The following is a 17111-nucleotide window of genomic DNA, read 5'->3' on the forward strand; positions in this document are numbered from 1 at the left end:
TAACCTCAGCAGGCTGAAACAATTTGTCTTGGCACCTAAAACCCTCACAGACTTTTAGAGATGCACAATTGAGAGCATCCTGTCGGGCTGTATCACCGCCTGGTACGGCAACTGCACCACCCGCAACCGCAGGGCTCTCCAGAGGGTGGTGCGGTCTGCCCAACGCATCACCATGGGTAAACTACCTGCCCTCCAGGACACCTACAGCACCCGATGTTACAGGAAGGCCAAAAAGATCATCAAGGACAAGAACCACCCGAGCCACTGCCTGTTCATCCCGTTATCATCCAGAAGGCAAGGTCAGTACAGGTGCATCAAAGCTGGGACCGAGAGACTGAAAAACAACTTCTATCTCAAGGCCATCAGACTGTTAAATAGCCATCACTAGCACCTTAGAGGCTGCTGCCCTATATACATATATTTGAAATCACTGGCCACTTTAATAATGGAACACTAGTCACTTTAATAATATTTACATATTTTGCATTACTCATCTCATATTTCTATACTGTATTCTATTCTATTCTACTGTATTTTAGTTTATGCCGCTCTGACATTGCTCGTCCAAATATTTATATTTTCATAATTCCATTACTTTACTTTAGATTTGTGTGTATTGTGTGTATTGTTGTGAAATTGTTAGATATTACTTGTTAGATACTACTGCACTGTTGGAGCAAGAAACACAAGCATTTCGCTACTCCTTCAATAACATCTGCTAAACATCTGTATGTGACCAATACAATTTGATTTGATTTGATTTACACTGTAATTACATTCAAGTTAGCACAGTAGTCAATAGAATAACTAGAAGTCTTTTCCCCGAGGTAACCTCAAAACCAATCCATGCCATCCCAGATACCAATCAACAGTTTAGAGCTCAAGGATCCAATGAGAGTTTGTGAAGGACCCTAGGCAGGATATATTGGAGTATCATATGGATGGACAGAGGCATGACCTGAGTTTGGCTGAGAGAGCATGGGGTACATGAGTGAGCCTGCTCATTAGTTAGTATGTGTGTGTGTGTGTGTGTGTGTGTGTGTGTGTGTGTGTGTGTGTGTGTGTGTGTGTGTGTGTGTGTGTGTGTGTGTGTGTGTGTGTGTGTGTGTGTGTGTGTGTGTGTGTGTGTGTGTGTGTGTTGTCTTCTTACCTCATATGTCTGCATGCAGCTCTCTATCTCAGCTTGTGCCAGACTCGTACTCTCCTGCTCCTCTGGCGGGTCGATCCATGACTCCCGCTTGGTTTTAGAGTCTGCCCTCTCCAAACTCCTCTGCCTTCTGCGATGACGCACCGTCACCGTGCTCTCTGGCCCAGAAGGCAGCGGGGCAGCCGCCATACTCTCATTGGCCGAAACTCCCGTGTCCTTTGTCTCAGTGACGCCATTGTCATCGTCATCATCATATGTCTCGAACACCGATGCCGGATCCATCCCCTTCTCCACCATAGTGGGGCTGCCGTCCTCCAGGAAACTGTCCTCCATTGTGGGGACGCAGCCCCCTCCAGACGACTTCCTGTCCCTCTTCTCTATGAAGCTGACCTTCCTCAGCTTGAGGCCACAGTCTATCAGACTCTCAGACGATTCCTCATTCTCTCCCTCACTGAACCTCCCACTGTCCCCCTCCTCCCTCTCTCCCTCCTCCTCTTCAGGCACCCCACATCCCCCGTTCAGACACTTCTTCTCCCTGCAGAACAGAGGAAAAGTTTGACTGTAGTCTAATCATATACTATCTATAACACTATTGTATTGGGTTAGCCATGTAATAATGTGAATGTGTCACACATCCTCAAACAAATCAAAACATAGGCTTGACTACACTCAAGGAAACATGTCTGAAAAAGGAAGCTCTCGTGTTACGTATTCATGGATGAATACAAGCTGTTGTGTCAGCATTACCTGCGCTCAGGCTGTCCCACCCCTGGTCTGGTTCCCCTCAGGCCAGGGCCCGGCATGGCCTGGTCGGTGGGTGAAGCCTGGGGCTTTCCTGCGGCCAGCCTGCAGTACTTGAGCAGGGCTGAGAGGATCAGATCCCAGACACTGCGCAGGGTGAGCTCGCCCAGCTTGTGGCGCTCGTACAGGTAAGGCTGCATCACCTCCTTCACGTTCTGGACAAAATGGCGGATGATCAGCAGGGTGGCCAGCATCTGACACAAACAGGAAATAGAGGACAGGATCAAGGGTTAAAGGTCAGGGATGGCAGGATCTGTCACAGGGTTTAATACCATGCATAGCGATTTCAATAAATAATCATTAGGGCACCACAGTAAACAAATGACGGTGTACAAAATCAAGAAATATAATTCCTTTGCAAAAAATAAAATATTCACTCAGTACTAAACACAATGGACTGGAAACACCTGTAAATCTAAACCGCAAGCAGTTCACTCCCATTCAAATACATACTCTGGATCTACTGCCTGGTCCAATGTGCAACATCAAAACCATGACATGCAAAACTACCACTACCATGACTACCACTACCATGACTACCACTACCATGACTATCACTACCATGACTACCACTACCATGACTATCACTACCATGACTACCACTACCATGACTATCACTACCATGACTACCACTACCATGACTACCACTACCATGACTATCACTACCATGACTATCACTACCATGACTACCACTACCATGACTATCACTACCATGACTACCACTACCATGACTACCACTACCATGACTATCACTACCATGACTACCACTACCATGACTATCACTACCATGACTACCACTACCATGACTACCACTACCATGACTACCACTACCATGACTATCACTACCATGACTATCACTACCATGACTATCACTACCATGACTACCACTACCATGACTACCACTACCATGACTACCACTACCATGACTATCACTACCATGACTACCACTACCATGACTATCACTACCATGACTACCACTACCATGACTATCACTACCATGACTATCACTACCATGACTATCACTACCATGACTACCACTACCATGACTATCACTACCATGACTACCACTACCATGACTATCACTACCATGACTACGACTACCATGACTATCACTACCATGACTACCACTACCATGACTACCACTACCATGACTATCACTACCATGACTATCACTACCATGACTACCACTACCATGACTACCACTACCATGACTATGACTACCACTACCATGACTACCACTACCATGACTATCACTACCATGACTACCACTACCATGACTACCACTACCATGACTATCACTACCATGACTATCACTACCATGACTACCACTACCATGACTACCACTACCATGACTATGACTACCACTACCATGACTACCACTACCATGACTATCACTACCATGACTACCACTACCATGACTACCACTACCATGACTACCACTACCATGACTATCACTACCATGACTACCACTACCATGACTACCACTACCATGACTATCACTACCATGACTACCACTACCATGACTACCACTACCATGACTATCACTACCATGACTACCACTACCATGACTATCACTACCATGACTACCACTACCATGACTACCACTACCATGACTACCACTACCATAACTATCACTACCATGACTACCACTACCATGACTATCACTACCATGACTACCACTACCATGACTACCACTGAGTTGAGACCTAGGACACAGAGACACACACATATTGTCATTTCACTGCAAACCATGACCAAGTCAAAGCACAAACCACACATAGCACATTGACAGACAGTCCTCAGTCATCAGTCATCAATCAGCAGTTTACACCAATGACAACAAATGATTCATATGCTCCTTAACACAAACAGAAAGTGACGTATAAAAACATATCCTCGAACATTTTTGGTTTTCAGAAATCTATAAACACACAGAAATTAATAGACTATAAAGACACAAGGGCACAGTTATTAGAGATGGACTGAGTGACAGAAAGAAGGACAAAAGGACAGAGTGACAGATTGACGTGCCAGGCATATGACTTTCCCGACACAAACCTTATAGAACAGCTGCTCAAATCCACAGCTAGCCAGACGCTACAAACCCAAAGCAGAACACTGCTTAACAGACATATCAACCGCTTCCAAAGTCCCATCATGAACACAACCAACAAAGAGACAGGCAGAGTGAAAAAGCAACTGTGGAACATTCTATATGTGTTTTTAAATCAACATAGTATTCACATGTACTACACGTCTTCCTATAGTAGGTAACTGGGTGTGACAAGTTACCAACAGAATCCTTACAAAAACAGGACTACATGTGCTATAGGACTAGCAGGGTTATGCTAACAGACAGCCTACAACAGACACACATTTAGCCATCCTGCATCTACCTGAACATGGAAATGCTTTCTATGCAATGCCAAAGATACATAATGATGCTAAAACTACAAGCACAACAAAATAACAGACTACAACTCTACACAAATAAGGCACATGATGTTTAAAGGTCTAAGGTCATGCATGGGGCGCTGGGCAGGTAATGTCGAGATGACTTTGACCTCTAACCCCTTGACACACAGGCAAGGTCGTACTTTGGACCTGAAGGAGGCCTTGATGACCCAGGGGATGGTGACGACCAACAGCTTGATCTTGAGGAAGACAAAAGGCAGCACATTGTCCTTCAGCTGTCTGAGAAGACTCTGTGCCAGAGAGAACACCAGTAACAGCTAAGACCAGCACCACGGAACCAGCACCACGGAACCAGCACCACGGAACCAGCACCACGGAACCAGCACCACAGAACCAGCACCACGGAACCAGCACCACAGAACCACACAACAGAACCACACAACAGAGACAGGATGGGAAAAATAAACAGAACGAAGAGAGAGCAACGTGTGAAGGGGAGGGAGGGATGAAGCGAGGAAGACCAGGAAGGTGAACGTGGTTTGGGTAACTATTTGGAAGGAGTGGAACCGTGTTGTGATTTCAGTGTCTCTTACCTCTTTCAGACGCTCCATGTCTTTGAGGTAGAATCCAATGTAGAAAAGGCTGAGATAAGAGTTAACAAACTGAAACTGAGAGTACAGAAAGAAAACATGTGAGTGGTAAAAACCTCAGCGGGAAAGTGTAAATTCTGTTTTTTCAATCCTTTGTCTTGTGAAAAGTGAGTCCAATTTCCATGTAATAAGGAAGATGACAGCACTCACAAGAACCAATTTAATGATGAGATGTTTCTCATAGGCACTCTGGAGTCTATAGTTTTCTGTGGGGGAAGAAATATAATGTCAGATTTCACAGCAATAATCATCATCGCCTGAATTAGTTTTTTAAATTCCGCTGCTCCTCGACTCTCTGCCCTCCATTAGCCCCTTCCCCTTCCCCATCCCCTTCCCCTTCCCCTTCCCCTCTGCCACATGCACAAGTGTCCCAAAGCTGAGGGGGTGAAAATTACGAAGGGTGTAGGGGCTAATTAGGCCCTCCGATAGCCACTTCCACAGAGCCAGCTACGCTGCTTGCTTCAGAGCGAAGTGGTATCCCATAACGCACCGCGTTATTTTTGAGTTTGCACAATTTCACACAAAAGAATGGAGAGGTGTCTAATTATGAGCCACCTGTAATTGTTTGTGTCTGATTTCGAGGCTTGACACATGTAACAGATTACATTTCTCCCAAATAAAATTTTTACATGTTACTGAGGTTTATATATTGTAAAACAACACAGGGAATTTTCTCCTTTCAATTTCATACTTGTTTTATTATTTAAATGTGAAACATGAATTGCATCATCACAAGTGTTTCCCGAAGTTGAGGGGTTTATTTGTTCCTCACTCGCCACTCTTGAAGTCACCCTCTGAGTTTCGTCAGCAGCACGTGACAGTGGAGAGCCCTCCGACTGAGTTGATAGGAACGAGAGGTTGGTTTGGGATTCACGGTAGGTTTATATATATATTTTTCCCCCCCCCCTACCCTTTTCAGATACACCAGCACCTGGTGTACAGAAGCAGGCATGGTAAAATAGTGGGATGTTGGTCTGTGTATGAAAGCGATAAGAGTGCGAGTTCTCACCCATGTCATTGAGCCAGTAGGCTATCTTCCTGTACACCTCGTCACAGGCGGTCACAGTGATGGCCAGCATGATCTTAGGGATGAACCGGGCCAGACGAGGCACTTCTTTGATCCCCATAACAAACTCCTGCAAACACCATAACAACAACAACCGTCTTACTTATTAAACACATTACAAACCTCTACAGTCCATACAATGCCAATCTACATACAGGACCAGTCAACAGTTTGGACACACCTACTCATTCAAGGGTTTTTCTTTATTTTTACTATTTTCTACAATGTAGAACAATAGTGAAGACATCACAACTTTGAAATAACACATATGGAAACATGTAGTAACCAAAAAAGTGTTAACCTGTTGAGGATGGGGGCGCTGTTGTCACTATTTATGCTAATCGTGTAATTTTTGAAACGGCTTCCCACAAAATTCTTGATCGTACAATATGCATATTATTATTATTTTTGGATAGAAAACAGTCTATAGTTTCTATAGGAGTTGAAATTTTGTCTCTAAGTGGAACAGAACCCATTCTACAGCAATTTCCCTGACATGGAGTCAGATTTCAGAAATGTTGGCCCCTGATCTGGAGTCAGTTAAAAGGCCACAGTTATTGCTATGAGTATACGGACACTGCTTACGTCTTCCCCTGGATGCCTTTACGTGATGACGATTTGAATGGGGTCGATTGCGCGTTCACAGGCACTACAAATTAAAAAACCCTGTAGCTAGGAACTCTTTTCTTGCTGCGTAATGCGCCTGGAGGACATCGACCCGCACTTGTTCCAAGCATTAGTGGAGGGAGTAATATTACTCTGGTCATGTTTCTACTCGTTATGGGAGTTAAAAACATCATAAGGTAGTTAATTTAAAGCGTTTTATAGCAATTTATATCCGTTTAGTGCGATTTTGGGACACTTATTTCTGAAACGCTGTGAATTGCTGGGCACGCTTCCAGTTCATCCCGAACGCAGTTGGCATTTCCACATGGCAAGAGGACAGCTTTCCACCAAAAGACGATTAGACCCAAGAAAGGATCCTTTGCCCAAGATACTGATGGAAGAACAGCTCAAAGTAGGACATTTTTATTATGATAAATCGTGTTTCTGTCGAAAAATGTTAGTGGCTTAGGACGCCATGTTTTTTGACGTAGCTTCGCTTGGCGCAAACTGTATTGAAAAGTAAGGATAATTTAAAAAATTTAATTCCGCGATTGTATTAAGAATTAAATTGTCTATCAATCCCTGTCCACCCTATATTTTTTAGTCACGTTTATGAGTATTTATGTATAAGAGTAGATCACTGTCTAATATGGCGCACGGACATTTTCTCACCAGCTGGGCTACATTTCACATTGTCTAACCATGATTTTGGTGGCTAAATATGCACATTTTCGATCAAACTCTATATGGATTGTGTAATATGATGTTACAGGAGTGTCATCTGAAGAATTCTGAGAAGGTTAGTGAAAAAACTAATATATTTTGGCGATGTTGACGTTATCGCTCACTTTGGCTAGAATCAATGCTGGGCTGCTATGTGCTATGTGCTATGCTAATATAACGATTTATTGTGTTTTCGCTGTAAGACACTTAGAAAATCTGAAATATTGTCTGTATTCACAGGATCTGTGTCTTTCGATTAGTGTATGCTGTGTATTTTTACGAAATGTTTGATGATTAGTAAGTAGGTAAACACGTTGCTCTATGTAGTTATTCTAGTCCATTTGTGACGGTGGGTGCAATTGTAACCTATGCCATCTACCTGAAATATGCACATTTTTCTAACAAAACCTATCCCATACCATAAATATGTTATCAGACTGTCATCTGATGAGTTTTTTTCTTGGTTAGGGGCTATAAATATCTTAGTTTAGCCGAATTGGTGATAGCTACTGGTGTTGGTGGACAAATAAAAGATGGTGGATTATGCTAATGTGTTTTTAGGTAATAGATGTACATCTTTACATATTGTGTCTTCCCTGTAAAACATTTTAAAAATCGGACATGTTGGCTGGATTCACAAGATCTGTGTCTTTCATTAGCTGTATTGGACTTTAATGTGTGAAAGTTAAATATTTAAAAAAAAAAAAAAATTTTGAATTTCGCGGCACTGGTTTTTCAGTGGGGGTGGGGGGGGAGTGCCGCTAGCGGCACCCTCATCCTAGACAGGTTAAACAAATCAAAATATATTCTATATTTGAGCTTCTTCAAAGTAGCCACACTTTGCCTTGATGACAGCTTTGCACACTCTTGGTATTCTCTCAACCAGCTTCATGAGGTAGTCATCTGGAATGCATTTCAATTAATTGGTGTGACTTGTTAAAAGTTAATTTGTGGAATTTCTTTCCTTCGTAATGCATTTGAAAGTTGTGTTGTGACAAGGTAGGGGTGGTACAGTATACAGAAGATAGCCCTATTTGGTAAAAGACCAAGTCCATACTATGGCAAGAACAGCTCAAGAACAGCTCAAATAATCAAAGAGAAACAACAGTCCATCATTAATTTAAGACATGAAGGTCAGTCAATACGGAAAATGTCAAGAAGTTTGAAAGTTTCTTCTAATGCAGTCGCAAAAACCATCAAGTGCTATGATGAAACTGGCTCTCATTAGGACCGCCACAGGAAAGGAAGACCTAGAGTTACCTCTGCTGCAGAGGATAAGTTCATTAGAGTTAACTGCACCTCAGAAATTGCAGCCCAAATAAATGCTTCACAGAGTTCAAGTAACAGACACATCTCAACATCAACTGTACAGAGGAGACTGCGTGAATTAGGCCTTCATGGTTGAATAGCTGCAAAGAAACCACTACTAAAGGACACCAATAAGAATAAGAGACTAACTTGGGCCAAGAAACACGAGCAATGACATCAGTCCTTTGGTCTGATGAGTGCAAATTTGAGATTTTTGGTTCCAACCACCGTGTCTTTGTGAGACGCAGAGTAGGTGAATGGATGATCTCCGCATTTGTGGTTGCCACCGTGAAGCATGGAGGAGGAGGTGGGAAGGTGTGGGGGTGCTTTGCTGGTGACACTGTCAGTGTTTTATTTAGAATGCAAGGCACACTTAACCAGCATGGCTTCCGTAGCATTCTGAAGCGATACACCATCCCATCTGGTTAGCGCTTAGTGGGACTATCCTTCGTTGTCAACAGGACAATGACCCAAAACACCTCCAGGCTGTGTAAGGCCTATTTGACCAATAAGGAAAGTGATGGAGTGCTGCATCAGATGACCTGGCCTCCACAATCACCCGATCTCAACCCAATTCAGATGGTTTGGGATGAGTTGGACCGTAGAGTGAAGGAAAAGCAGTCAACAAGCGCTCAGCATATGTGGGAACTCCTTCAAGACTGTTGGAAAAGCATTCCTCATGAAGCTGGTTGAGAGAATTCCAAGAGTGTGCAAAGCTGTCACAAGGCAAAGGGTTGCTACTTTAAAGAATCTAAACTCTAAAATATATTTTGATTTGTTTAACACTTTTTTGATTTATATGTGTTATTTCATGGTTTTGATGTCTTCACTATTGTTCTACAATTTTGACTGGTACTGTATATGGCTTCAAATATATATATCTAACTATTCTGTATTACGTGGCTACATACAGCCATAGAATGCACTGACAAGAACCACATCCATCCTAAGGAATAGATGTTTATGACCGATTCATAATCAAAAGAAATGTACAGTTGAAGTCTGAAGTTTACATACACCTTAGACAAATACATTTAAACTCAGTTTTTCACAATTCCTGACATTTAATCCTAGTAACCACTTTAAGAATGTGAAATTTCAGAATAATAGTAGAGAGAATGATTTATTTCAGCTTTTATTTCTTTCATCACATTCCCAGTGGGTCAGAAGTTTCCATACACTCAATTAGTATTTGGTAGCATCGCCTTTAAATTGTTTAACTTGGGTCAAACGTTTCAGGTAGCCTTCCACAAGCTTCCCACAATAAGTTGGGTGCATTTTGGCCCATTACTCCTGACAGAGCTGGTGTAACTGAGTCAGGTTTGTAGGCCTCCTCGCTCGCACACGCTTTTTCAGTTCTGCCCACATATTTTCTATAGGACTGAGGTCGGGGCTTTGTGATGACCACTCCAATACCTTGACTTTGTTGTCCTTAAGCCATTTTGTCACAACTTTGGAAGTATGCTTGGGGTCATTGTCCATTTGGAAGACCCATTTGCGACCAAGCTTTAACTTCCTGACTGATGTCTTGAGATGTTGCTTCAATATATCCACATAATTTTCCTGCCTCATGATGCCATCTATTTTGTGAAGTGCACCAGTCCATCCTGAAGCAAAGCACCCCCACAACATGATGCTGCCACCCCCGTGCTTCACGGTTGGGATGGTGTTCTTCGGCTTGCAAGCCTCCCCCTTTTTCCTCCAAACATAACGATGGTCATTATGGCCAAACAGTTCTATTTTTGTTTCATCAAACCAGAGGACATTTCTCCAAAAATTACGATCTTTGTCCCCAGTTGCAAACCGTAGTCTCGCTTTTTTATGGCAGTTTTGGACCAGTGGCTTCTTCCTTGCTGAGCGGCCTTTCAGGTTATGTCGATATATGACTCGTTTTACTGTGGATATAGATACTTTTGTACCTGTTTCCTCCAGCGTCTTCACAAGGTCCTTTGCTGTTGTTCTGGGATTGATGTGCACTTTTCGCACCAAAGTACTTTCATCTCTAGGAGACAGAACGTGTCTCCTTCCTGAGCGGTATGACGGCTGCGTGGTTCCATGGTGTTTATACTTGCGTACTATTGTTTGTACAGATGAACGTGGTACCTTCAGGCGTTTGGAAATTGCTCCCAAGGATGAACCAGACTTGTTTATTTTCTGAGGTATTGTCTGATTTCTTTTGATTTTCCCATGATGTCAAGTGAAAAGGCACTGAGTTTGAAGATAGGCCTTGAAATACATCCACAGGTACACCTCCAATTGACTCAAATTATGTCAATTAGCCTAACAGAAGCTTCTAAAGTCATGACAACATTTTCTGGAATTTTCCAAGCTTATTAAAGGCACAGTCAACTTAGTGTATGTAAACTTCTGACCCACTGGAATTGTGATACAGTGAATTATAAGTGAAATAATCTGTCTGTTAACAACTGTTGGAAAAATGACTTGTGTCATGCACACAGTAGATGTCCTAACCGACTTGCCAAAACTATAGTTTGTTAACAAGACATTTGTGGAGTGGTTGAAAAACGAGTTTTAATGACTCCAACCTAAGTGTATGTAAACTTCAGACTTCAACTGTACATCTCCAGTAAGGAAGTTTGACAGTGTTACTAGAAGCTGTTGATCATTCAGTGACCTGCAGTTCGAAGCAGAGGAGCATGGCCAGGAACACAAAGCAGAGACACAGGATGCAGATGGGCAGGCTGACCAGCCACCTGAACACCCTCCTCCTCCATGGTGGGTAGTAAAACTCCTCACAGCCTGTTATGGGGCTGCACCGCTTCACACCCTACAGAGGGGGGGGGGGGGGGGAGAGGAGAGAAAGGGTGTAGGGAGGGAGGAGAGAGTTGGAGGGAGATGGAAAGAGGTGGAAGGGGATGGTGGAGGGAGGCGAGAGGTGGAGGGGGGAGAGAGGTAGAGAGAGATGGAGAGAGGTGGAGGGAGGGAGGAGAGAAGTGGAGGGAGGGAGGCGAGAGACGGAGGGAGGCGAGAGGTGAAGGGAGGAGAGAGGGGGAGGGAGATGGTGGAGTGAGGCGAGAGGTGGAGGGAGGAGAGAGGTGGAGAGAGATGGAGAGAGGTGGAGGGAGAGAGGTGAGAGATGGAGGGAGGGAGGAGAAAGGTGGAGGGAGGGAGGCGAGAGGTGGAGGGAGGAGAGAGGTGGAGAGAGATGGAGAGAGGTGGAGGGAGAGAGGTGAGAGATGGAGGGAGGGAAGAGAAAGGTGGAGGGAGGGAGGCGAGAGGTGGAGGGAGGAGAGAGGTGGAGAGAGATGGAGAGAGGTGGAGGGAGAGAGGTGAGAGATGGAGGGAGGGAGGAGAAAGGTGGAGGGAGGGAGGCGAGAGGTGGAGGGAGGAGAGAGGTGGCGGGAGATGGAGAGAGGTGGAGGGAGGGATGTGAGAGATGGAGGGAGGGAGGAGAGAGGTGGAGGGAGGAGAGAGGTAGAGAGGAGAGAGGGAGTAGCAGGAAGGGAAGAGGAAGAAAAAATGTTTACACCTGTTCATTTTTATTGTAGCTTTGTGTTTTCCTTTAGTCATCTTCTTCTGTAAAATATATTGAGACATTGAGTTGAAATGTTCTCATGTCCTCCTCACCCTAAACTGCGTCCGTGGTTCCTCTAGGGACTCGTTAGGGGTGTCCAGCGTACCCCACTTATAGGCCAGCTCCGCCCCCCTTCTCTTCCACCTCTCCAAGAAGAGAGTGGCCCACACCACGTTAAACAGGGCAAACACCACACAGCAGATATCACGACTCGTCTGAGGAGAGAGAATACACGGCAGATATCACAACTCGTCTGAGGAGAGAGAATACACAGCAGATATCACGACTCGTCTGAGGAGAGAGAATACACAGCAGATATCACGACTCGTCTGAGGAGAGAGAATACACAGCAGATATCACAACTCATCTGAGGAGAGAGAATACACAGCAGATATCACGACTCGTCTGAGGAGAGAGAATACACAGCAGATATCACGACTCGTCTGAGGAGAGAGAATACACAGCAGATATCACGACTCGTCTGAGGAGAGAGGAGAATACACAGCAGATATCACGACTCGTCTGAGGAGAGAGGCGAATACACAGCAGATATCACGACTCGTCTGAGGAGAGAGGAGAATACACAGCAGATATCACGACTCGTCTGAGGAGAGAGGAGAATACACAGCAGATATCACGACTCGTCTGAGGAGAGAGAATACACAGCAGATATCACGACTCGTCTGAGGAGAGAGGAGAATACACAGCAGATATCACAACTCGTCTGAGGAGAGAGGAGAATACACAGCAGATATCACGACTCGTCTGAGGAGAGAGGAGAATACACAGCAGATATCACGACTCGTCTGAGGAGAGAGGAGAATACACAGCAGATATCACGACTCGTCTGAGGAGAGAGGAGAATACACAGCAGATATCACGACTCGTCTGAGGAGAGAGGAGAATACACAGCAGATATCACGACTCGTCTGAGGAGAGAGGAGAATACACAGCAGATATCACGACTCGTCTGAGGGGAGAGGAGAATAAACAACAGATATCACGACTCGTCTGAGGAGAGAGGAGAATACACAGCAGATATCACGACTCGTCTGAGGAGAGAGAATACACAGCAGATATCACGACTCGTCTGAGGAGAGAGGAGAATACACAGCAGATATCACGACTCGTCTGAGGAGAGAGGAGAATACACAGCAGATATCACGACTCGTCTGAGGAGAGAGGAGAATACACAGCAGATATCACGACTCGTCTGAGGAGAGAGGAGAATACACAGCAGATATCACGACTCGTCTGAGGAGAGAGAATACACAGCAGATATCACGACTCGTCTGAGGAGAGAGGAGAATACACAGCAGATATCACGACTCGTCTGAGGAGAGAGGAGAATACACAGCAGATATCACGACTCGCCTGAGGAGAGAGGAGAATACACAGCAGATATCACGACTCGTCTGAGGAGAGAGGAGAATACACAGCAGATATCACGACCCGTCTGAGGAGAGAGGAGAATACACAGGTGGTCCTTCTATTCTATGAAAAGACATGAGATCATCATATCTGAGGAACCTTAGAAACACTGTTGCTACATTTTCAAAACGTCAACACAGTTCGATATCTCCCCGTGAGCCAGTAGAAAAGGCTAACGTTGTTAAAGAAGGGAATACACTGTACTTCAGAGCAGATTGGAGGGTATCACAGTGAGTATGTCTCTGTGTATCTGTACTAAATAAGATACAAACAGTGCATTTGAAAAGTAAGCTGTAAGTAAGTAAGCAGTGTCTTGACCCCCAGGGCAGGAGCCTATCTCCTGTTTCTGTAGAGTGAGGCAGCTTGATGTACAAGTACACCCCATTCCTGGACCAGACACTAGTCTATCTCCTGTTTCTGTAGAGTGAGGCAGCTTGATGTACAAGTACACCCCATTCCTGGACCAGACACTAGTCTATCTCCTGTTTCTGTAGCGTGAGGCAGCTTGATGTACGACAGGGGTGTCAAAGTCAAATGGACGGAGGGCCAAATAAAAAATTTAGCTACAAGCCGAGGGCCGGACTGTTCGAATGTTCATTGAAACATTTTTAAATGACGCATATAGTCTAGTGAACCTAATTGAACCTACTGAAAACCTAACAAATATATTCCAATATGATCAGATAAATAAAGCAATATTTTCTTATGGCTCTGTCAGTAATCTTTAATTTTCAACAGACACAAAAGACAAATTTCCTTTATATAAAAATCCCCATAACATGAACATTAAATGAAAGAAACCGGTATTCAAGGCACCATCAGTAGCCTATATTTTCTATTTTAGCAAAAGTGGGCTAAATTTACTTCAAAGAAAAAAACAATAATAGCAATTTTCTATCATCCACTCAACTGAAATATTTTTAAAATATAATTGGATTGAAATACAATAAAATAAAGTGCAAAAATCTATTAATCAAAAACAACACTTTGTTTAAGGAGAAGTAACATGCAGTGAAAACAAATATTAAACTTTAACTTTTAAACTTGAACTGAGTAAAAACTCTAAATATGTGATTGCACAGTAATGTTCACTTGTTTGAGGTTGAGGGTGATACTTGGTGGTGTCCCATCTTTTCCACAAGTTCATCAATGTTCGGGGTAAGGCTCTGAGCTGAGGAAATCCTCAGAATTGAGTGGAGGTGTTCAGCAGTAAGTCGACTTCTGTGTGATGTTTTGTTCAGGTTCATCAAAGAAAACAGTTGTTCACACAGGTATGTGCTGCCAAACATAGACAACGTTTGAGCAGCCTGGATGCGCAGCTGGGGCATTGTGTCGGGGAGGAAACGGGCGAACTCCGCAGCACCCACTGCCGCATATTTTGCCCTCAGTGCATCATTGCATTGGAGGTCAATCAACTCCATTTGGAGGTTTGGTGGTGAGCTTTCCACGTCAACAGCAAATGGGTTACCGAGCAGTTCCAACCTGCTTTTTTGTGCTTCAAAGTCAGCAAATCGGCGTCGAAAGTCAGCGGCAAGCATACCTATTTTATCAGCCAACTGTGCGCTCGGGAACGCACTGGTAGAGAGCTTCTCTTTCATGGTCTGGCAGCTGGGAAAGTGGCTCAAATTTTCTTTCCGCATCTGCGTCTCCCACAGAGTCAGTTTGGTTTTAAATGCCTTCACTGTACTGTACATATCAGAGATGACATGATCCCGACCCTGCAGCTGCAAGTTCATTGCATTCAGATGACTCGTAATGTCACACAGAAAAGCCATTTCACACAGAAACATTTCGTCTCGGAGTTGTGTTGTGTCTTTCCCTTTGCTGTCCAAGAACAGACAAATCTCCTCACGAAGCTCGAAACATCTTTGAAGCACCTTTCCCTGGCTTAGCCATCGCACCTCTGTGTGATAAGGCAAATCACCATGCTCCGTTTCTAACTCCGTCAGAAATGCCTTGAACTGGCGGTGATTCAAACCTTTGGCTCTGATAAAGTTAACTGTGCGCGTGATGATGCTCATTACATGCTCCATTTTCAAGGCTTTACCGCACAACGCTTCCTGGTGTATGATACAATGATAAGCTGTCAGCTCACCTGTCGCGTTTTCCTCTTGCATCTTTTCCCGTATCTTCGCCACCAGTCCGCTCCTGTGTCCACACATCGCAGGTGCTCCGTCGGTTGTCAAACCCACGAGTTTTTCCCAAGGCAGCTCCATCTCATTTACACATCTTGACACCTCTTCATACAAATCATGCCCCGTAGTTGTGCCATGCATAGGACGTAAAGCCAAAAACTCCTCTGTCACGCTTAGGCTGGAGTCCACTCCGCGGATGAAAATTGACAACTGGGCAATGTCAGAAATGTCGGTGCTCTCATCCACAGCCAAGGAATATGCAATGAAATCTTTTCCCTTTTTCACAAGCTGCTCTTTTAGATTGATGGACAACTGGTCTACTCTCTCGGCAATGGTGTTTCTGCTCAGACTCACATTTAAAAAGAGTTGCCTTTTTTCTGGGCAAACTTCGTCACAAACTTTAATCATGCAGTTTTTGATGAAATCCCCCTCCGTAAATGGCCGGGCTGATTTAGCGATCTCTTCTGCCAAAATAAAACTGGCCTTGACAGCAGCCTGGCCTTGTGATTTGGCTTTTTTGAACAGAGCCTGTCGAGATTTGAGGCCTCGTTTTAATTCCTCTGCCTTTTGTAGCCTTTGTTCCATGTCCATATTCTTGTTTTTGTCCGCGTGTTTCGTTTCATAATGTCGTCTCAGATTATACTCTTTCAGTACCGCCACACTTTCTCCACACAGAAGACACACAGGTTTTCCAGCTACCTCCGTGAACATATACTCCGACTCCCACCTTGTTTGAAACCCCCGGTTCTCAGTGTCCACCTTCCGTTTTGCCATTTTTGATGGGTATCTGAAAGTTAATTTTACTGTGATGCTGACGACTGCTGTGCCAATAAATATTGAAATGAAGCAGCCTACTGCTCGGTGCGTCACCGTTGCATTGTGGGAAATGTAGTATTGGTGCGTGTAAAAGATCTGCGGGCTGCCGGCTTGCTGCGGTCTGCGGGCCGGTTCTAATAATAAATCAAGATCATCCCAGGGGCCGTAAAAAACCTTCTCGCGGGCCGGATGTGGCCCGCGGGCCTTGACTCTGACATATGTGATGTACGAGTACACCCCATTCCTGGACCAGACACTAGTCTATCTCCTGTTTCTGTAGCGTGAGGCAGCTTGATGTACGAGTACACCCCATTCCTGGACCAGACACTAGTCTATCTCCTGTTTCTGTAGCGTGAGGCAGCTTGATGTACGAGTACACCCCATTCCTGTACCGGACACTAGTCTATCTCCTGTTTCTGTAGAGTGAGGCAGCGTGATGTACGAGTACACCCCCTGGACAGGACACTTGAAAAGGTCC

The 17111-nt window shown here is 44.4% G+C and overlaps 1 protein-coding gene across 3 annotated transcripts in view; it reads right to left on the bottom strand.

The window, feature by feature from the left end:
* ano8b (anoctamin 8b) overlaps positions 1-17111 on the bottom strand; it is a 103066-nt gene that overhangs the window by 12362 nt on the left and 73593 nt on the right. For all 3 annotated transcript variants that reach the window (XM_055943733.1, XM_055943734.1, XM_055943735.1), the window contains exons 8-14: positions 12305-12466; positions 11352-11504; positions 6023-6149; positions 5164-5219; positions 4957-5031; positions 1895-2142; positions 1151-1682 (exon numbers count right to left, since the gene is read on the bottom strand). In XM_055943733.1, the coding sequence (XP_055799708.1) occupies positions 1151-1682; positions 1895-2142; positions 4957-5031; positions 5164-5219; positions 6023-6149; positions 11352-11504; positions 12305-12466 (1353 nt within the window). The remainder of the gene's footprint in view (positions 1-1150; positions 1683-1894; positions 2143-4956; positions 5032-5163; positions 5220-6022; positions 6150-11351; positions 11505-12304; positions 12467-17111) is intronic.

This window comes from Salvelinus fontinalis, chromosome 14 (genome assembly GCF_029448725.1).
Source record: "Salvelinus fontinalis isolate EN_2023a chromosome 14, ASM2944872v1, whole genome shotgun sequence".
In the NCBI taxonomy this organism is placed as follows: domain Eukaryota; kingdom Metazoa; phylum Chordata; class Actinopteri; order Salmoniformes; family Salmonidae; genus Salvelinus; species Salvelinus fontinalis.